Source organism: Macaca mulatta, chromosome 1 (assembly GCF_049350105.2).
Source record: "Macaca mulatta isolate MMU2019108-1 chromosome 1, T2T-MMU8v2.0, whole genome shotgun sequence".
Classification (NCBI taxonomy): Eukaryota; Metazoa; Chordata; class Mammalia; order Primates; family Cercopithecidae; genus Macaca; species Macaca mulatta.
The window spans coordinates 183,678,540-183,701,299 of record NC_133406.1 but is presented as its reverse complement, the minus strand read 5'-3'; the positions used below and the strand labels follow the sequence as shown (position 1 = coordinate 183,701,299).

The 22,760-nt window shown below is 42.5% G+C and overlaps 1 protein-coding gene across 2 annotated transcripts in view; it reads right to left on the bottom strand.

The window, feature by feature from the left end:
* Positions 1-695: 695 nt before the first annotated feature.
* Positions 696-22,760, bottom strand: part of C8B (complement C8 beta chain) — a 37,641-nt gene continuing 15,576 nt past the window's right edge. For both annotated transcript variants that reach the window (XM_001114456.5, XM_077955731.1), the window contains 7 exons: positions 21,400-21,597; positions 17,682-17,922; positions 15,560-15,688; positions 12,772-12,935; positions 5,283-5,436; positions 3,777-3,845; positions 696-1,536 (listed from right to left, as the gene is read on the bottom strand). In XM_001114456.5, the coding sequence (XP_001114456.2) occupies positions 1,382-1,536; positions 3,777-3,845; positions 5,283-5,436; positions 12,772-12,935; positions 15,560-15,688; positions 17,682-17,922; positions 21,400-21,597 (1,110 nt within the window). In that variant the 3' untranslated portion in view covers positions 696-1,381. The remainder of the gene's footprint in view (positions 1,537-3,776; positions 3,846-5,282; positions 5,437-12,771; positions 12,936-15,559; positions 15,689-17,681; positions 17,923-21,399; positions 21,598-22,760) is intronic.

The following is a 22,760-nucleotide window of genomic DNA, read 5'->3' as shown; positions in this document are numbered from 1 at the left end:
GCTTTTTACTCCACCAACTTTATTTCAACAAATTCACCTGAAGTACTTAAATCAGACAGGAGGGGCCCAAGAGCAAAGAAAATCTTACAGGATGTTTTAATATGATGGAATGAATGAGAGAAATAAAGCTTAAATGCTCACTTGACAATCTAGAAAATCAAAATTTTATTTCTGGTAGCCCAGAGAAAAATTGTCTTATTCTCTTCTTCAAGCCTTCCGCCCTACCCCCAAAATGGTATTTGCACAAGGGCGTAAGTGAGCAAAGTAGAATGTACAGACAGTTTCATGGGGGAAGTAGGGAACAGTTTATTTTGCACATTACCCCACAACCATCAACTTAAAATTCTCTTTCACGTGTTTCCTCTTCCAGCCACCATGATCTTCTCTTCTTTTTCAACTTTCTCTCCTTTTTCAACTTTCTGTCCTTCAGGGATCAGTTTCCCTGGCTCTTGTCTCCAGCTCAGGATCTTCCCTGGGAACCCACCTTGCCACTCCTTTATTAAGCACAACAATTCCACTCTGCCCCAGAACTCCTGCTTCCAACATGCACAATCACACCCTTCCTATACTCAGCATCAAAGTGAGCTGGGGGACCAGGATCCTCTCTCCTCAGAAGGAAGTGGCTGGAGATTTGTCAATCACACACACACACACACACACACACACACACACACACACACACACAGACACAGTAATTTCTGTTGCATTTTATTTCATGAAAAACTCTTTGTTAATCAGATACTCATTTACTGAGAGGTAAGAGAGCATCAGAGTTAAGAATTTAAAATTCTAGAGCCTGAATTTGCAACCCAGGTCTGCCGCTTTCTAACTGTGTAACAATGGACAAATTGCTTAAGTGCTGTAAGCCTCAGATCCCCCAGCTGTTCTGGCATCTACCTTATAAGACTGTCATGAGGACGGAAGGAATTAATACACAGAATCCATAGCTGACATACAGTAGTCATCCAATAAACAGGAACTACTATTATTATTGAACAAGACCTTGTACTCATCAAGGAAAGTACACAATATTCATTCATCGATTCATTATTAAGCACCTACTATATGCCAGTCGCAGCTAGAAAGTGGAAGTGAAATGTGAACAACTTCCAACACAATTCCTGGCTGGTAGTCAATATGAGTGAAATAAAGTTGTAGAGTGAGTAAGGTGAGGATTACAAAGATGCTTAAGCCTTTAACTCAGTATTTATTTAAATCAACTGGCATTTTACAAGCTAATATCTTTATTTTAAACAGCCTGCATGGCACTGCCTTTTGCCCTCACATGAACCCCAGGTGGAAACTGGTGTAGGGGTGAGCTGGCCTGAGTACTTGAGGGCTCAGAGCTCTCACTGTATGTAGCCCACTGCTGTATTATCTGCTAGGAGCAGTCAAGTGTTTCTGAAGCAGGGCCTGAGCAGGGGCTGCCCCCATTTTGAGGAGGTGGATTGTTACACTGCCTTTGTCTTGTCTTACGTCCTCCAGAGCATGAAGACCAACTTGACCAGCAATTCCACTTCCCATCAGTGGGGATATCTATAAGAAAGAAGGTCAACAAACATCAATTAGCCCTTCTTATATTCTGGTGCCTTACTGGGGTTGGGTGAAGTATGCAAGCCAAAAGGCTTTGGGAGTCTGAATCTCTAAGCTTCCTGCTGCAGTTGACTGGCCATCTTCCTGGCCATTGTACTTGTCATGCTCCTGCCTACCACAGGGCCTTTGCATAGGCTTTCCCCCTTGCCCAGAACACTCTTCCCTCCTCTACTCACCTGGTCAATTCAATTCACCCCTCAGATCTTAGTAAAAGTGTTATTTCCTTGGGAAAAGCTTATCTGACTCCCCAACTCCCTATCAGTTCCCTGTGACTCCTAACTTTCCATCAGTTCCCATATTTTAAGTTCTCTGAGCATTTTGTAGCAGTTGTTACAATTTAAACTTTAAAGAACTTTATGGGACAATTCAAATGATATTGGCCTTCCTTTCCAAAGCAAAATATCCATTGTGACAGGGGCTATATCTGATTTGCTCACCCAGCAGCTAGGCTGGCACACAGGAGGCCCTTGCTAAACATGTGTTGAGTGGATGAATGGATGAATAAATAAATGAATGAATGGTTTCCAGTTTAGACAGATCCCAGCTATAGGATGCTGGACAGTTACCTTCTTCTCAACCTATATAATGGAGCTGTGTTATCTACTATGAGCAATGGATGGTATAGATGAGGTGACAACAGACACCAGTGCTTTCCACATTCTGACACTTTGCTTTCACTTGAGGATTTTTGATTGTTGGTGAGATTGGCAAGTCATCAATCACTTCCATCATGATATATCGTGTGTCCAGCTATGCCACTACCTCACAGTGTAATTCTGGGTAAATTAAATAACTCTGGGCCTCTCCATTTGAAAAATAAGAGAGCTGGAGTGCATGGTTCCCAAGGGCTCCTCCAGCCAATAGGAACCCTGTGGTTGTGTGACTGCAGACTCACTGGGAAGATGACTGCTACGGGCATGGTTGAGGTGCAAGACGAGAGGGTGGACAACCTTGAGTGTTTCACTGGGAACATAAGAGTGCAGGCAGGAGTTACGATCAAAGGCTGTGGGGGCAGACCCACTGGACCTGAACCTCGGTTTCTATACTTCCTAACTGCGTGACTATTGGGCATGTTAGTGAGTGACCATTGAACCTCAGTTTCTTCATCCATAAAATGGGAATATCAATAATATCTACTTCATGGGGTTGTTGTGAGGATTAAAGAATTTAATATATATAAGATACAAAGTAACAATGTGCTCTTTAAAAAGCAACCAATGTTATCTTGCTTTTACAATGTGTAAGGTGTCATTCCAAATGCTTTATATGCCTCGTTACAAACTCAAGACAACTCTATGAGGTAGTTAATATGATCATATTCATCTTACAGGCACAAAAACCGAGGCATAAAGAGGCCGAGCATCTTGCTCAAGGTCAGTTATTAAATGATGGAGATGGAATTTCAACTCAAGCTGAGTTCAAGCACTCAGCAAGGTGTCTAGTATATAGTAAAGTGTCCAGTAAATGTTCGTTGTTTGTTTTACATGTGCCATTTCCATATTGAACAGTATCACCAAAAAGTCACAGAAAGGAATAGAAGTGAGAGAGGAGTGAAAGGTTGAGAACTCTCAAAGAATTTGAGAGCTGGAAGGGATCTAAATGATAGCCAAGTCTTTCATTTGTTAATTCAACTATTACCACTGAGCAGCAGCTGTGCCTGGCTACTGAGACACAGAGGTAAATGGGATATGGTCCCTACTCACAGGTGCAGGGGAGCTAGATAGACACATCAACCCAAAGTACAAGGCACAAAGAGCTATAATAGATACATGTTCAAAGTCCCGGGGGAGCCAGCAGGAGGAATTAGCTAATTCTTTGGGGATTAGAGGAATTTTTTACGGAGGAGGGGGCATCCATGCTGGAATTTGAGGGCTGAATAGGAGCATACTAAGCAGAAAAAGAGGGTAAGCATTCCAGAATGATCCAAAGAGATAGCTTACAAAAGCCACGCATTGATATTTCTCTAACATGAAGCACTCTGTGTTGTAAAAATAATGAAATGAGTAACAATCAATGCATCAGTTATTAAATGATGGAGGTAGAATTTCAACCCAAGCTGAGTTTAAGCAGGATGGATCTCGGGTTTCTTAGTATCCAGCCCCACAGTCCACACCTGCACCTTGCTCTTGTTCTGGTGAATTATTCTCTGGACCTCCCCAGAGTTCCTTTTCCAATCAACTTACTCTTCCGATAGGAGACCTCACAGGCTAGGCCTTGGGATCCAACAGGACAGATGCAGTCACAGCGTGATCCTGAGAAGACAAGGCAGAGAAAGTGTGAATCATGCCAGGTGGAGCAAAGAACTCCTGGAGCTCAGCCCTGCACATCACTGCAGTTCCATCAGGTTAAAACAGAGCACATATTTAGTTAAATAACTTGCTAAGGGCAGGTTCAGTGCCAGGAATACCTACTCCTTTCCTAAGGGCCTTTGCCATGAAGGGGTGTACATAGAGTTGTTGAGGACAATTACTCATTAGCTGACATTTGACCCATTCTTAAATGCTTTCAGTGTCGGAAGCTACATTAGCAGTCACTGAGGCCAATTGTCATTGATGTTCAACTTCATCCCAAATAATTGCCTAGCCTAGGCTTGGAATACCTCAAGGATGGGGAACTCATTACTCTTAGATGTCTCATCTGACTTTTGGCCAGTTCTGACTCCTTGGAAGTGATTCCCTATGCGAATTTGCAATCTGTCAAGGAACTTCTCATCTGAATCACAAGAAATCTCTTTACAGGATTGCCCACCATAGGTCAGGCCCTGCAAGCACCCCAGTCTCTGGCTCCATATTCTCCCTCACCTTCACTCTATAGCCTCAGGTGGGTCCAAGTTTCTGGGTCCAAATTTTACACAAGGCAAGGGAGAGTTCAGCAACCCTAGATTAAAATCTTGAGCTGATGAGCTGATTCCACTTGCTGCAGAACTAACCCTCACATAGGGGTCCTTGTGCTGATAGCAGAACTTCTAGGCCGTATGCTCTCACTTATGTCTTCTCTGCTCATGTCCATCCTGTCCAAAGAGCCAGAGACATATCCCTTAATCCCAGTCTGGCAACTGGACTCTTTCTGCCTGAGAGTATGCCTTCTTCTTTGTCCCTTCCATTGAGCTAACTTCATTCACATGGGCTCTGCCTTGACTCCAGCTGATTCCTGGGCTGGGATTTGCTGTAACCAGTTGCTCCTGATGCCCTGTTTTGTGTGCTGGGCTGGCCTCTTTTTTAGCGTCTTGCTAACCTATCACAACAGGAGCATAAGATCCCAGGCTTTCACCCCTCCCAGTCTGCCCTGCCCACTGCAGTGACCCCAGGCATGTCTCTTGAGTTTAACAATCAAGTTCTAGTGGCCCATCCTTGCTGCTACCCACAAATCTTATTACATATTAGTCAGGACATGCGCAAAGGGCTTCTCCTACTCAGCCCAGGCCATCTTCTGGGTAGAGATACTCTGAGTCTATTCCCACTCCTTGCTGTGGACCACAGGGTCTCAGCCTGCTCCTGTCTTCAGCTTAATGATGCTGTCACCCACAGTAACCCTTGGGGCTAGAACCCAGGTATACTGACAGCCAGAGTAGTTTCTCCTGGTGGACTAAATTCTGACTTCTTGGTAAATAGAAGCAGGCAAATGGCTGGCCCCCAGCCTGCTTCAGATTATGGCTTGTACCAGGGACACTGGCTGCCTGAAAGTAGTACCTTTCAGGACAGGGACTCCATTCCCTTGACAGGGAGCACAGTGGCAGGAACTAACTTCCTTCTGGAACTCCTCCAGCGCCTGCTTCATATTCTGCTTCACTGTGCTGGAATAGGCAAAATCTGTGGCTGTCACTAGTTCGTACAAAGGCTCCACCTGGAAAGACAAAAGGGCATTTATTTAAAGAGAAAAACATTTATCAAGTAGAAGTGTAAAGCAAAACTACAAAGGAATGGACCGGGATCAGTGCACAGAGACCACATGTGGGTTTCTATGAAACTAGATAGATCTCCCATCTTCTCTCTGCTTCCCCTTACCCGATATACACAAATTAGCTTACTCAAGTTCAGGTCAACAAACACTGAGAATGCTTACTAAGTGCTAGGCATTAAGCAAAGAAAAAAAAGGGTAAGATAAAATCCCTGCGTGTCAAGGAACTCAGAATCGAGAGAGATAGAGACAAACATACCAACAGATGGTTACCACATGGTGGTTACAGGCAAGAGCAGAAACTTGCAGAAAGAAGCAGGTGAGAGCAGAAAGGAGTGGATGGTTCATCTATCTTTGGTGGGGCAGAGAAGGTAATTTTCCAGCAGCTCTTTGGAAGGATTATAGGAGTACCGTCCCAACATCACTATGCCCTCCAAACCTATCAAAATCATGCCCATCCTCCAAGAGTCACCATCCGGAACCTTCCAGAGCTGCAAAGCTCACAGGACACCTTCCCTCCATTAATCACTCAAGATACTGTCTGCACTACTCATCTGAAACAAATCAGGTTTTTTACTGCTCCTTTATAGTCAATACTGTTTTTTTTTCTTTTTGTATGTGCAGAGTTCCTTTTTTTTTTCTTTTCTGATTAGATTGTAAGCTCCTGGAGATCAGGGCAATGTCTCAGCTCTGTGTTTGGAGAGTCCAGCCCCCCGCTAAGTGAATATAGTGGCTGGATGGATGTAGGGGGATGGTAGGCCTCATTAAGGTGATGGCAGGAGGCATGGATGAGAGGATTTGGCTGTCAGAAGCATAGAGGAAGAATCAGCAGATGCCGTTCACTTGGTGGGCATGGCCATGTTTGAGAGGGAGATGTCACAGATAGATGTGGTATTGTTTGTGGGTTAGAAAAACCAGAGGCACAGACAGTCCAAATAGATAGTTTAAAATGTTCTATTCCTCTTGACTCAAGTTGCAACTCCAGGGCCAGGTTCCTCTCCAGCTTTTGCTTGTGATTCTGCCCTAATCCTGCCCTGGAGAGTTTAGGGTGTGTCTAAATGCAGGCAATCATGACTAATAGAAGCCTCCCTTGGGAAGAAAATTGCTTCCATTTCTTAATGCATCTGACGCTGACCTTCGCTCCAGTGGGCAAAGCAAGGCCCCTTGGTGGTCCCATTGTCTCACCATTTTGTGGTCAATGAATTGATCCAGAGGCTGTTTGCAGAACCATCCAACCTGCTGGCCACACAAGCGATGGGGGTGGGAGTTTGGAGACAGAAAGAGAGGAGCTTGCTTTACACCAATGAAGAGCTCCTCCAATAATCTGATTTTGCTCCCGAAGCACCTTAAAAGGCTGCCATTAACCACAAAGGCATTTTCCTACCAGCACTGAGATTCGCTGCTGGAGACAGAGGAAATCAGAGGCCAAACTGGAATGAACCTTCCATATGTATTGTGTCCTGGGAGCTGTGTGGAGGTCTACAAATATGATCCTACTTCGTCCTCACAAACTAGCAATTATCAGCCCCATTTTCAGGTGAGGCTAAGTAATTTGATCAATTCACAGTATGGTATTACCAGAATTCGGTTCCCAAACCTGTGTTTTTCCTCCTACTTCACTGTGATTATTGATAAAAATGGCTTGATTATTCCCATTTACAATCTCCCTCCTAGGCTTCTCCAAATTTTGCAAGCTATGGTTTGACTTGCAAACAGCAACTCCTCAAGACTCCAAATTTCCTTTTTAAACTTAATATAGCACATTCATCTGTTCTTTGATTTGCTCCTCATTTTTTCCTGTCTTTTTTCTTCTCTCCTTTTGCTCCTCCCTCCTTACCTTTTGTCCTCCTTTTCTCTTTCTCTTTCTTTCCCACCTCTCCCCCAAATACACAATTCTAACCACTCACGTTGATCCTTGAATCCTTAGCACACCTGCCCTTGTGAAAATTTTCTTTTATCATATTGCTGCAAAGAACTGGTGAGCACCGACTAAACTCTACACAAGTTTCTATACTAAACCTTGGTGTTCTTAGCGATAACAAATAATTATTACCATAGCTAGCATTTATTAGGTGCTGAATTAAATACTTCACATACATTATCTAACTTAATCTTTACAACAATCTTATGAGGTCGTTAGTCTTTTGTTTCCTTCTTGTACAGGTGAAAAAGCTGAGGCACAGGGACATTCAGTAGATTCACAAAAGTCACAAAGCTAGTGAGTGGTGGAAAAAGGATGTGACCTGTTAACACTGTGGTCTGTTCCTTTCAGTGTATATTTTTGGGGAGATAAATGGACCTATCCAAAGGATGAATAGGTAACTATTTACACCAAATTGGTGGCAAAAGGGCAATTTTATATCTTACTTTCTTCACTTATCATCAGAATATGAGCATTTTCCCACATGATTCCATCGTCTTTGCTAAAATGGCTTCTCACAGCTTCAGAGTATCCTTCTATATGGATGAGCCACAATGTATTCAACTCTTCTTCTATTCTTGAGCCTTTAGGACTCAAGAGTTTCCTTCCTTTCTTTTCCGTTTTGCTACTTCAAATAACAAACGAAGACACGCCTTTACACATACATCTTTACCAACTTGTCAAATCAGTTCTTTAGTACATTTTTGCATTGGGGGTTGTTGGATGAAAAGCTATAAGCATTTTTAATATATTGGATATATCCACTTAAATTCTGTTCCTAAAGAATTGTATCAGATTATATTCCCATCCTATTTGACAGAAATATCCATCTCATCACAGTCAATTCCAGTGAGTATTGTAGACTTTTAATCACTGTCCATTTAATAGGTAGAATATAATATTGTAGTTACTTTAATTTTTATTTTTTATGATTACAGAAGTTAAACATTTTGTATCTTTATAAACCAACTGAGAAGTATTCATCTCCTTTGAGGAGTCTCTTTCTTCAAAACTATCTTTCCTTACATATTAAGGATCACATTTGTGGCAAAATGTTTTTTGATGTGTTATCAGCCATTTAGTTATATTCGAGGGTTTTCTTTGTTTTTTTTCTTTTTCTTTCTTTTTTCTTTTTTTTGGAGACAGAGCCTTGCTCTGTCACCCAGGCTGGAGTGCAATGGCACCATCTCAGCTCACTGCAACCTCAACTTCCCGGGTTCAAGAGATTCTCCTGCCTCAGCCTCCCGAGTAGCTGGATTACATGTGCCCGCCACCAAACCCAGCTAATTTTTCTATTTTTAGTAGAAATGGTTTTCACCATGTTGGCCAGGCTGGTCTTGAACTCCTGACCTCACGTCATCCACCCTCCTTGGCCTCTCACAGTGCTGGGATTACAGGTGTGAACCACCGCACCTGCCGGATTTTCCTTTTTGAAATTCAGAATTTATTTTTGCAGGTGAGCTTTGTCGGTCCAAATCCAACATTGTCTTTCCAGGCATATGCTGCCACAACATTTATATTTTAAGCGCACTCTGGACCAGAGTAATTTGCTTTGAGAAAATCTTTGAATAATTTGCTTTGAGAAAGGTATGAGGGTCATTATTACAGTTTATTAAATACTTCAGCTTCTTTTCTTTCTGGGCACATGGTAAGGCTGCCATTCTTGCTGTCTTTGAAGGCAGGTTTGCAACGTGACTTGTTTTAACCAGTGACAGGTGAGAAGAGAGTGTCACTTCAAGGTCGAGGCTTTCCAAACAGAGTGAGGTGACTTGTCCCACTCTTTTATTATCACTGCTATGGTGATCTTGGGAGCACATGGCAAGATGCAGCCCCATCATCTGGATCTGTGAGCAACTACATGGAGCAAATGCCCCTTGCCAACACACTTTGGACATATGTGATTGAGAAACAAGCTTTGTGGTACCAAGCTACTGAAATGTGGAGATTGTTTCTCTGCATCATGACGTAGGCTATCCTGATCTCTGTGTGAGCACCATATATTACCACATTTTTTCCCTCCTGCCCTGGGCGATGCCAGTGATTCATACAATGGCTTCTCCACCAGCATAGGACCCAGCCCACAACCTAACTATCCTGACTAGCATAGAAATGTACATGGATGACAGACTTTGTGACTAGGATTACCAGTTAAAGACAGGACATTCAGTTATATTTTAATATGAGATTAAAAAACAAATATATATATTTTTAGTTTAAGTATACCCCATGTGATATTTGGGAGATATTTACACTAAAAAATTATTCCTTATTTATCTGAAATTCAAATTTAACTGAACTTTCTGTGTTTTCATTTGCAAAATCTAGCAACCTTTTATGTGACTCCTTTACTATCTAAAATCTCTTTGGAATTCTTCACCCATTAATGACCATTTCACTAGGCCACAAGTTTTTCCTTCAAGACTCCATAGTTGTTGCTCCATTTTCTTCAAGCATTTCACACTGCAAAGAATTCTAGGGCCAGTCTGACTTTTATTCCTGTAGGATATATTTGTTCCTAAAAGTAAACACTTTCACCAGGATGTGTTTCGGTTTTGTTTTGTTTTCAGTACTTTGGCTTAGTTTTCAATGAGCTGTTCATTCTGCATTATCAGCTCAGGGAAGATTCTCTTCTTATGTTTTTGATTAATGTGTTTTCACATTTAATCTTGTCTCATTGTTAGGAAGAAGTCTCTGTGTTTTAAGCTTTCTACTCCTGTACTCTCTGTCCGTCATATTTCTTTTCTGCCATTGTTTTAATCTCCCTGTCTCTTGCTTCTGCATTATAAGAACATGTTTATAACACCTTCCACATCACTGTCTCAATTTTCTGCAATGTCAGTTCTGTCCTTTATAGCTTCCAATGTGGGCTTTAATTCTGCTATTGTACGTTTGGTTTCCTGTATTCAGTCACTTGCTTTTTCACCTGATTAGTGTCTAAACACCTCAACTTTTATTTCATAAATTCTTCTTTCCCTTGAATTTTATGATAATCACAGAAAATGTATTCTAAAATTTACTTCTATTTTTCTGTGTTTTTAGACATCATGATTTCCTATAGCATGAACATAATTTCAATCTTTTGTGTTCAAAAATATCTTTTTATGTTCATTGCTGTCTCTTAAGTCTTCTTTGAACAAAGAGCTAACTATGTGTAAAGTTTACCACTAAACATTAAGAATGGGTTCCTCTGTGGTCTCCTTCCCTGCCTACCTGCTTCTATAGAAATCATGTTTTAGGCCTTGATCTTGAAGACTGGTTTACATAATTAAGCCTTGGCTGAAACTATTACCTCTAGAAATTGCTTGTCTACTGGGCTCTGCTGTCCTGAAATCAATTGCCAGTCCAGCTACCTGGTAAGCTGGCTTTGCGGAGATGAATTTTCTGACATAATGTGAAGCCATCTGCAGTTTTCTCTTGCCAGAAAAAAATGCATGTGAGAGTGGCATGCCCAGAGTGTATATTTCCAACTCAGGGTGGGAAGGTACAGAGGTGTGTGAAAACCTTCAACACTCCTGCCTCTTCCACTCCTGCAACACACCCAAAACATCTCTGATTCTCCAACACATCCCACATCACATCACATGCTTGGCATTTGACATTCCCAGTGCCCAGGTAGGCACATTCAACTGATCTGAGTAACCAGGGCATTCCTCTGGTTCTCAGTTTTTTAAAAAAGATTCAGGTCAGATATTTCAGGAAAAAGAGATAAAGGCTAGGGTTCTATTTTCCCTTGAACTCTGTTCTCTCCCATGATGAGCTGTGATGCCCACCAATGTCATCATGGCATCAGCCAAGCCCACATTTCTCAGGAGCTCCTGCAGCTCAGCTGATTTTATCCTTCTCATGTTTGCCAGCAACTGTACCCTAAGTGCCACTGCTGAATAAGTGCAAAGGAGAGGGTTTGAATGGCAGCCTTCTTGTTCTGCAGAAACTATGCATTCGACATGCAAATAAAGAAATCACCCAGACTGGGGACTGCAGAGTCTCTCATCAGAGGTCCAGCCCCTCAACCCTCTACCTTGATTGCAAGGTGGGATCTCCAGCTGGTGGGTACTGGCACATAATGACTGTACAGACACTGGCAAGAAGAGCATGGTGTTAAGTTGTGCTATGGGCACCATGCAGAAGTACCCACAGGCGAGGGCCTACCATCGCTGACGTGTATGACAGTCCTGGTCTAACAATCATCTTTTTAGTTTAACATTGTAAATCTCCTCTAGTTGGGGTGACAGGTGGTTAAGATCATTATTTTTTATTCACCAAACCCACAGGAAAGTCTAGAGGGGAGGGAAGAAGTCAGTCTTTTGTTTCAACCTAATAGACTCTTGAGCAGCCAAAAATGGATACAACCTCCCTAGCCCTTGATTTTTCTCAATCACAACATGGAGATAAGAATAATTAATTTGCAGACCAGTGTGGGGAATAAATAAAATAACATTTCTAAATGTTACATGAAAAAACATTTATAAAGAGGGTCATGAATATATTAGGTGCTCAAGACATGTTAGTTGTTGTGATGTCTTATCCTGTCCTGTAAAATAGTTATGTGTGTGTGTATCTTACTGTCCCTCATAGATTGTATGTTTTATCCTTGCATCTTCCTCTATTTTTCCCTAGTACCTTACTTCCTGTAGCATAGCAGGAATTTAGCAACTATTTGTTGGTTGAATGCATAATGTTTAACGAATAAATAACTAAATGAGTGATTCTCTGGTGAAATAAAAGGAACATTAATTTAATTGATTAAATTTTAATGAAATTAATATTTCTTTTATTTCACTAGAGAGGACAGAGGCCAGGAACAGTGGCTCACACCTGTAATCCCAGCACTTTGGGAGGCAAAAGTGGGAGGATCACTTGAGGTCAGGAGTTCAAGACCAACCTGGGCAACATAGCAAGACCCCATCTCTAAAAAAAAAAAAATTTTAAATTAGCCAGGTGTGGTGACAAGCACCTGTAACCCCGGCTACTTGGGAGGTTGAGGCAGGAGGATCACTTGAGCCCAGGAGTTGGAGGCTGCAGTCAGCCAAGATCATGCCACTGAACCCCAGCCTGGGCAACAGAGCAAGACCCTGTCTCTGAAAAAGAAGAAGAAGAAGGAGCAAGCTAGAATTAGAAGCTGATTGTTAGTTTCTTTTAGTAACTTGGGGCCCAAGTGAGAGGGAGTCAAGGGTCTCTAGGTAGGACTGAGCAATGTATTATAATTTATTTATTTCAAATATATTTTCTACTATTGTATATGTGTCTCAAAATTAGGGCCTGGGTCTTAGTGATCTCTGCATTTTATACCTTGGCTTATGGTAGGTCCTCAGAAGCTATTTTCCGGGTGGAGGAAAGGATGGTAGAGCAGCATTGTGTACCTTAATTTTGATGATGGCTGGGTTGTACTGCACAGCGTCTCCCCACTCCTGCATCAGGTCTGCCGTCGGCAGCTCCTGGTACGCCAGGGTGGTGATGTGCTCACTTGCCCCTCCTCGTACCATGACCACCAAGTCCTCCACCATGGTGTCCCTCTTGTTTCTGTCTGGAATGGACACAGAGAGCTAGCAGGTCACAGAGGATACCCTTCCGCCCCCTATAATTTACCGCAACTCAACCAACAATTTGGGTACATCATATTCACTGAGCTTGTCTGAGAGATGTGGGTAGACCAGACACTTCCTTGCCCACAGGGCAGTCATGGTGCATGGGGCAAAGGGAAACTCACCCATCCATAGGCAACACAAATTGAGGGCAGGACAAGAAAAAGACATTTATCTTGAGCAACTGTAAGTGCTAGTTACTGAGTAAGTTTATGGAAGATAGATGATAGCTAGATTAGATAGATAGATAAAGAGCTAATAGGTAGGTAGATAGGTAGATAATAGACTGGCAAATAGGTAGGTAGATAGGAGAGTAGATAGGAAGATAGATGATAGATAAGTAGGTAGATAGGTCATAGGAGATAGATAATAGATTGGTAGAAAGATAGATAGAAAGATAGATAGATAATAGATAGTAGATAGATAGATAGATAGATAATAGAGAGACACACAGAGAAGTAGATGGATAGTTAGAGAGATAGGGTATGATATTTTCTTTTACCAGACAGCAATTTTAGGAGCCCAGCATTATTAGCTCTACTTCACAAATTATGAAACTCATACCTGGAATTGTTAAGTGACTTGCCAAGGCCCACACAGCTAGTAGCTGATAAAGATCAATTTTAAACAAGGTCTGTCTGGTTTTATAGCCACTGTTCCTTGGTCAAATAACTTTCCTCTCCCCAAACTGACTCCTGTAGGTAGAGTGTAGTGGAGCTCACCTGGGGGAAACTGGGTTCATCCTCTCCTCCACTCACCCTGCACACCTTGACCAGGCATGAGTCCAGCTATGACTTTGTCTAGCCTTGTGGTTTTGAACACATTATTTATACAGTATGAGATTTCTTTTTTGTTCTCATCTGCAAAGTGGATACTCTGCATCCATGTAAAGAATAAATGGTATATTAACAGCTAATAATTATTGATTATTTATGTGTCAGTCACTAATCTAAGTGCTGTACATGTATGAATGCATGTAATCTTCACTACAAAATAGTAGCTATATAATCCTCACTGTGCAGATAAGAAATCGGGGGGAGATGAAGGTACTTACCAGACAGTCCTGTCCAGGCCTTACGTTGTCTCACTTCTTTGTGTGAGATGACAATTGTGGGAAAATGTATAAAGGCTGTGCTAAGCATGTAGTAGACACTTACTAAACAGTGGCCACAATAAAGCAATTATTATTTTGACTTATAGAGTTGCCCAGAAAGCCCTCAATCATATCAGTGAGTTATTTCCATTCTAATGTGTCTATGTCCCCAGTGCCAAAAGAACTGGTGTAAAACAGCCCAGCGTGGTGGCTCACGCCTGTAATCCCAGCAGTTTGGGAGGCCAAGGTGGGCAGATCACTTGAGGTCAGGAGTTTGAGACCAGCCTGGCCAACATGGTGAAACCCTGTCTCTACTAGAAATACAAATATTAGCCAGGCGTGGTGGTGGGCGCCTGTAGTCCCAGCTTTTGGGAGGCTGAGGCAGAAGAATCCCTTGAACCTGGGAGGCGGAGGTTGCAGTGAGCTGAGATCATGCCACTGTACTCCAGCCTGGGTGACAGAGTGAGACTCCATCTCAAAAAAAAGAAAACCAAAATAGAACTGGTGTAAAACAGCTCCTCAAGTCTGAGCCTGCAACACCTGAGCAGCATTAAAAAGTAGGGGGCGTCTCCACCAGGCATGGTGGTTCATGCCTGTAATTTAAGCACTTTGGGGTGCCAAGGCTTGTAGACGGCTTAAGCCCAAGAGTTTGAGACCAGCCTGGGCAACATGGCAAAACCCGTTTCTATAAAAAATAAAATAATAATAATAATTAGCCGAGCATGGTGGCATGCACCTGTAGTCCCAGCTACTCAGGAGGCTGAGGTGAGAGGATTGCCTGAGCCCAGAAGGTGGAGACTGCAGTGAGCTGAGATCACGCCATTGCACTCCAGCCTGGGCAACAGAGTAAGACTCTGTCTCAAAAAAAAAAAAAAAAAAAAAAAATGCTGGGGAAGGGGAAGGGGAGGAGTCTTCATCTATGGCCAACAGGAGTATAAACTGGTGCAGCCATTTTAGAAAACAGCTTAGCATCATCTAGTCAAATGGAAAAAGCGCACCCTCTAAAACCCGGCAGTTCCAGTCCTATGTGTACTCCCTGGAAAGAGCCTTGTACATGTGTGCCAGATAACTATGTAAGATGTTCAGAGCAGCATTGATTATAATTGCTTGAAAGAGGAGATAAAACAAGTGTTCATCAATAGTAGAATGGACAAAGAAAAAGTAGTATATTCAACAAAATAGTATGCAGTCATAGAAGTGAACTAACTATAGTTATACACAAAAACATTATGTTGAATGGAAAACACAGGACTGGAAGGATTATAGTCCATCCATATAAAGCTCAAAAATAAGCAACATTAAGTCATGTTAGTTGGCGATATGTTAGGTGGTAAAACTATAAAAAACAGAAGGACATACTTGGCATAGAAGTTGGGATAGTATTTGTCTCAAAAAGGGAGGGAGATGTAATCACCGGAAGCACTAGGAGGATAAACATTGTAAGTGTGGAAGTCACAAGCCCCTGTCACTCACCTTTTATTTCATTCAGAATACCTCTGCATTTGCCTATGGACACACCCAGCTTGACATAGACCTCTTCAATGGCACCACCAATTTTAAAATCATTTTTGGCACAGGCGTGGACGTTGTTAAGAGTATAATCTGAAGAAAGCAAGGAAAAAAGTCCATGACATAAAACATAATTCATTCTGTCCCTTTTCGTATGATCCAGTCCAGAGGCCTAGCTCTTGTTGGATGTCACAAGGACTCGGGTTCAAATAAATAGGTCACCAGTCTGATAACAAGAAATGCAGGCAGCAACTGGCACCAGGGCAGAGACTTCGTAGAGCTCAGACCCAACTTCCCCTCTCAGCCTCCCCGCAATGCTCTCTGAGGACTTTTGCTGACTTTGAAAGTGCTCAGAGTCATTTTCTAAAAATTTGATCTTATTGATTCTCTAGGGATAGATCCAGTGAGTACAGAGACTGTTACAATCTGCCTGCCCTCCCTGACCCACTCTTCTCCAATCTTTGATAAAGTAGAAAAAGTGTGTTAGTTAATTAGCTGAGAAAATGTATATAAAAAGTAAGGCATAGTATCTGGCAAAGAGGAGAGGCAAATTTCCCTGATTTCTTCTTCATTTTTGGACTATTTCCTACTTCTTCCTCCCTAATTCTCCCTGAGGTATCCTCCTCCCCTGGTCTTGCTGAAATTCCAGACGTGACTTATAAGCACCTCTCTGAGCACTTTGAGGCCAGTTCAGGGAGAAAAGAGCAACTTTGACCACCAGGGCTGTCTAGCAATGTTGGTGTAGATCAGTTTTTCCCAAAGTGCATTTCTTGAAACATGAATCCCATGAGATGGTAGCAGATGTTATGAGAAAAGGAACTTCTGTGGTCAAGAAAGTATGACAGATGTTGCATCAAAATAGGTAGAGAGGTGATTTTATTGGAGTACATTTGTGAAACTTTGAGAGTGGAATCAATTATGTGTTTTCCCAACTTATTTAATTATTAAGCCCTTTTATGGGAAGCAGTTTGAGGAACAGTGGAAAGTACTTTTGAGATCATTTTTATGCAGGAAGGTACCTCTGATTTTGACAAGACTGAGGCCACACTGTATAAATTTACATTGTGTACCATGAGTCGTCTTGCAAGTACATGGACTGGTAATCAAGCCCTGCTCTACCACTGCAATCTGTGTGACCTACAGCAGTTCACTTAACCCAACAAGTGCCATGTCATAGGAAAGGATATTGGGTTGGAAAGCAGCAGACTTGTAGTTGACTGGAGTTGGAAAGAGCTGGGATATCTGTATGAAGATGAATTATAGGGGAGGGGTGGGGGTGGAATATTAGTTTGGAGGCCACAGTAATAATCTGAGACCTTGCTATGTAAACTATGGTCTATCAGCCAGCAGCATCAGGATCACTCCAAAGCTTGTTAGAAATGCACTCTCAGGTCTCACTCTAAACCCACTGAATCAGAATCTACCTCCTCCAAGATTCATACTTGATTCACATTCACATTAAACTTTGAATGTGAAGGTCTGGTCATGGGATGAGGCTACGGTGGTAATAGGAAAAATAGGAAATATAATTTGGAGGTAGAGCTGATGGATTTTAAGAAAAGAAAAAACAATAGATTTGAAGAAAAGAAAAATAATCAAGGTTGACTGCTAGTTTTATGGCTTGAGCCACTGGTTGGATGGTGGAACCATTTCTGAAATGTGGATGACTAAAGAAGAAACGTATTGGAGAAAGAAAGTCAAAAGTTCTCTTTGGGCACATGTTCAGCTGGTGAGGGTTGTTACACATTCACATGGAGACATCAAAGAAACATTTCAACATAAACTCTTGGGTGCAGGAAGAGATCCAGGATGGATCCAGGAAGAGATCCAGAAGTTATCTGCATGCTGAAGGTATTTAGAACCATGGGATTGGATACAACTTCATAGAGAGAAGAGCTGTAGAAAAGAGAATGGCCTAAGGAGTTAGGCAGAAGAGGACTGACATTGTCAATCAAAAAGAGGAGGAAGAGAAATCTGCAAATGACACTGTGAAGGTGTAGCCAGGAAGGTAGAAAGAAAACTACAAGTTCCACTTAGGATGCTTTCCCCAGCTTTTAGGAAAGCCATGGTCCCTTGGGCAGTGTACCTCCTCTCTCCATGGCCTCTTTGTTCATAACGAGGGTGTATTCATAAATGCCCCCAAGCACGGCCTCTGTGATGTAGTGGGTCCCAAAATCACGGAAGAGATCTCTGTATTCCCCGTAGCTGTACTCCAGGGGCAGCCGCTTAACTCTCTGAAGGAACTCGTAATGGAGCATGAGGCTTCTGGGTTTCAGCTTGTAATGTGCTACTTCAAGGTCAGAGCGTGCATGCAGAAATACGCTTTTCTAAATGAAATACCAACATGGGAAAACCAGACCTTTAAAGTTAGGAATCTGGAACGAGAAGATGAACTTTACAAATACCATCCGATGTTCTTGGCCCGGGGTCATCACTCTTATGATTCCTTTAGGATACTTGAGAGAAGACAGCCTCTTTGACAAGCTTTCAATGCTCATAAATATTCTGACATCCTGTTCAGCTTGGAAGAGCTTGCTCTTAACTCACCTCTTTACTGTAGAGAATAAGGACTGGGAAGGGTAACAGAAGTAGGCATGGCAGGGAGCAGCTGGAGGGCATGGGACCTCTCTGATGGGACCTCTCTGATGGGACATAGGATTTGCTAACCTGCAAAAGTGCCCGCTTTGCTGATACCTTGTAAACTGTGAAAAAAAGCCACACAAGAAAGAGTAAAAGTGGTGCTTTAGGAAAACCAGCAATGACAGCGTATGGCAGGAGTCAGCAAAATACAAGCCTCATACCAAACGCAGTGCCTGTACTTGTAAATAAAGTTTTATTGGAACACAACTGCATCCATTTATTTACATATGGTTTACAACTGGTGTCACACTCCAATGGCAGCGTTGAATAGTTGCAACAGAGACCTTGCAGTCTCACAAAGCCTAAAATAATTTATTATCTGGCCCTTTACAGAAAAAGTTTGGTGACTCTCTGTGTATGGAATAGACTGAAAGTTGGTGATGCCTGATGAAGTATAAACATCTAGAAAGTGTTAGTACAACCCTAGGTGAGCATTCCCTGTACTACTGTACAGGAAGAGAAAAAGAGGAAGGTGGCAAATGCCTGTGAGATATGTTCTGCCTAATCCTAAATCCTTCAGCTCAACAAAGCCATGCCAACTCTGCTGGTGCCTATTGCCCTGAGGCCTCATTTTGTCTCCTAGCTTGCTCTCGCCCCATTCTAGTCCTGCCTCAGTGACCTATGACCCTCTTCCTTCTCCCTTACCCTTCCTAAATAAGCAGTCACTAGGTACTCTGTTCATTATTTTTCTGAATATTTTAGGTTGCATCTCCTTTTGCTTGCATCATTATAAAAGCCTCCTCCCTAATCTCCTTCCTTTCTCTAGCCTCCTTCAATGCCCCAATCAGAGTTGACACCCTAAAATTCAGATCATATTATGACAGTGCTTCTCTTAGCTTAAAGCAAAACCTTGCATGGCTTGCTGTTGCCTTCAGAATAAAATCGGCTCCCTTACTCTGAGTGTAAGACCATCACAATTTGTCCTCCAGTAGCCTCTTTGGCTTCAGCTTCTACACCCCTGAAGTTTTCCTCTCCATACTTTGCTACTTTCTACCAACCACGTATGTCAGCATTCATCCAATTTTCACTGTTCCCCAGGCCTGCCAGTCTCTTTCATATTATTTTGCACATGCTGTTCCTTCTCCCTGAAATGTTATTTTCTCTCTTTTCTGCCTGACACGTAACTACGTATCTTTTAAATCTCTGCTTTGCCATTGCCTCCAATTTGATACCAACCTGAAGGTCCCAGACACACCCTGGCACTCCCTTTTCTAAGATTGCATTGTACTTGCTTGCATTTCCTTTATAGCATATGCCATGTTGTATTATAACTGATATAATTAAGAATAATATGGCCGGGAGCGGTGGCTGACGCCTGTAATCCCAGCACTTTGGGAGGCCAAGGCAGGCAGATCACAAGGTCAGGAGATCAAGACCATCCTGACTAACATGGTGAAACCCCGTCTCTACTAAAAATACAACAAAATTAGCCAAGCAGGTGGCACATGCCTGTAGTCCCAGCTGCTCGGGAGGCTGAGGCAGGAGAATCACTTGAACCTGGGAGGTGGAGGTTGAAGTGAGCCGAGATCATGCCACTGCACTCCAGCCTGGGTGACAGAGCAAGACTCTGTCTCCACACACACACAAAATAATAATAATAATAATAATACACTGGCTTTCATGTTTGCTGCTCCTACTATACTGTGAACATGAAGGCAAGAATATTATCCTAGAGACTACAGATCCCTAGTCTGTCTTTAGGATAGAGCCTGGCCCAATGTTAGCATCCTATAACTGGCAATTTGAATCAGGGAGCTGGAAGGCAGAGAAGGAGAGATGGAAAAGGGGAGGGAGTAAGCAATAGGAAGCAGATGATATAATCAGATTAGCATCATAGAAACATTTCTTCATGCATGTGAAGGGGCAAGCTAGGAGACAGAGAAACTATTTAGCTGGGCACAGTAAGAGATGAAAGAACCTGGATTAATTAAGAGGTAATAGAAGTTAGTGTAAACAAATGTTGAAGAGTAATACTGAAGGATTTGGTAATCAACAGATGTGGACATGAAGCAGAAGTGAGAGCCAGATATGATTCTGGCTCAGTTCTTAGCCTGGAAAAGTAGAGAGAAATATGCCATTAACATCCATTGAAAATTTAGGAAGAAGACATTGCCTTGGAGTGTCAGCACGATGCCCAGGTGAGATGCTCAGAAGAGTGGATAGGGAAGGTCTGAAGTTTAACCGAGAGGTTAGAAGCAGTGATGAAGGCTCATAGCTTGTCCCTGTAAAAGAGGAAGTGAGTTGAAGATGGCACCCAGGGGATATTGGAGAGTACCTAGAGAAGGGGGCCGTGAATTAAATAAAGGACAGATGGGAATATTAGACCCAGGAAGGAAGCTGATAAGGAGCAGAAAGAAAGCAGGAGAAACAGGAGGGCAATGGTTTGGTCATCCCCACCAAGCACCCTAAGAAGTCAGAGAAGAGGTCTTGGGTGACGTTCCAGAGAGGAATTTCAGCCAGATGTCTGGGATAAAAGTCAAATTCCTGTGGGTTGAAAAGTCTCCAGAGAAATTCTAGTCTTCAAAGGTACATCTTAAGCTTATTGAAAACCTAAGGGAAAAGGGTATTAGAAAATGAAAGAAAATAATTATAGAAGGTTATCTCTGCTTGGTCTCTTCAAAAAGTAAGTTAGCTATTTTTTTTTTAGAAGATTTCAAGACAACAGAAAGATAATCGGTTGTTAGAACTAGTAGTAATGTGGAATATAGACACATCTGAGGGCATGTCATTTCAAAAGGATCCATAGGCTATAGCTGGAATGTCCCCTCCAAAACTCATGTTGAAATTTAATTGCCATTGTAACAGTTTTGAAAGGAGGCACATTTATGAGGTTATTATGTCATGAGGGTTCTGCCCTCATGAATAGTTTAATGCTGTTGTTTCAGGAGAGAGCTAGTCATCATGGGAGTGGGCTCCTGATAAAAGAACGAAGTTCAGCCCCCTTATGTACTTCCTCACCACCTGATGCCTTCTACCATGTTACGATGCAGCAAGAAAGCCCTCACCAGATGTGGCCCCTTGATCTTGGACTTCCCAGCCTCCAGAAATGTAAGCCAAGTAAATGTCTTTTCTTTATAAATTATTCATTCTGTGGTGTTCTGTTACAACAGCAGAAAATGGAGTAAGACAACATATACGTTTAAAAGCAACAAAGACATACTTACAGTATGAGAGAATCGTTTGGTTCTCCTAATATAATGTTTGCCTCGATCACTTTGTCTGCTGATACCAAGTTCAAATATTCCAGGTATTTTAAAACCAAAACTGAAACCAGAACTGCTTGCTGCTTTCTCTATGACATTGTGTTCAAAATCTGAGTACGATTCATATTCTTTCAATGTAAATTCGTATTTGCCTTGGGTCTAAAGAAGGAAAAAAAAGTGTTTTTTATTTCATTTGACTCAAATCAGTTCAATACCAGTGAGCAGACAGCCACTCTACTCCTACCATGTGCTGGATACTGAATTAGATGCTCTAGATACAGAAAAACCAGGGCCAATTTGTGTCCCCACCTCAGGACTTTTGGTTCAGTAGTAAAGACAGACCTGATCGATACCTTGGGTGGAAACTTAGAGGTTGGTTTTGATTTGGATTACAACTGGCAAAAATGCAGGGGAACATTCTGGGCTGTGGGCTCAGCTTAATTAAAAGCATGGAGGTGGGAAAAGGCAGGGTGTGCCCCAGGAACTGCAAGGATAGCAGTACAGTTCAATGAGAAGTTGAAACAGTGAGGAGAAAAGGGGGGATATTGCGAGAAGATGTTCTGGTGTCAAAATAGGCTTTTGAATTACTTGTCCTGAAATCTGGGCTTAATTCAAATACGACCCAGCAGAGGAAGTAGATCAAGCCTCAGGAAGATGATTTGGGACAGCCTGGTGGTTGGATTGGAAGGGAAAAATTTGGAGTCAGAGTGACAAATCGATGAGGAGGCTGTATGAGCAGTGCAGGTGATGGTTGATGAGGGTCTGGTCTAAGGCAGTGGCTGGAGGATCAAGTGACAAAGGCAGGAAAGTGCCTTAGAGAGAACTTAGGAGAGCCCTTTGCTCGAAAACCAGTGTTCATGGCTTTGTGTGTAGGGAAACTGCCAAGGGTACTGCCTCGGGGGCCCTGGAGTGACCAGTCTCAAGTCACCTCCCTGCCCACAGCTCCCATCGGCTTCTGGATGCCTGCAATTCCCAGAGGAGGGTGCAACCACTCAGCTGCTACAAGGGGAAGGAGGAGCAGTTCAGACATAGTCTGCAGAGTGGCCGCTGAGATGCGCTGCATCTCTGCTCTTTCCTAGTCGGATGACTTTGGACAATTGCCTTGACTTCTCCATGCCTCAGTTTCTTCATGTGTAAAATGGAGGCGATAATGGTCCCTTTCATCAGGCTTGTTCTGAGGATTGGGCTTATAGTTGTAAATCACAGCACGGCACCTGGCACAGCGCTCAAAGAATGTTGGTATGGAGAGCGGAGAGTTTACCACGTATGTCCTGCCTGAGTTAGGATCCACTTTCACCTGGATGATAATGGCTGCTCTGAAA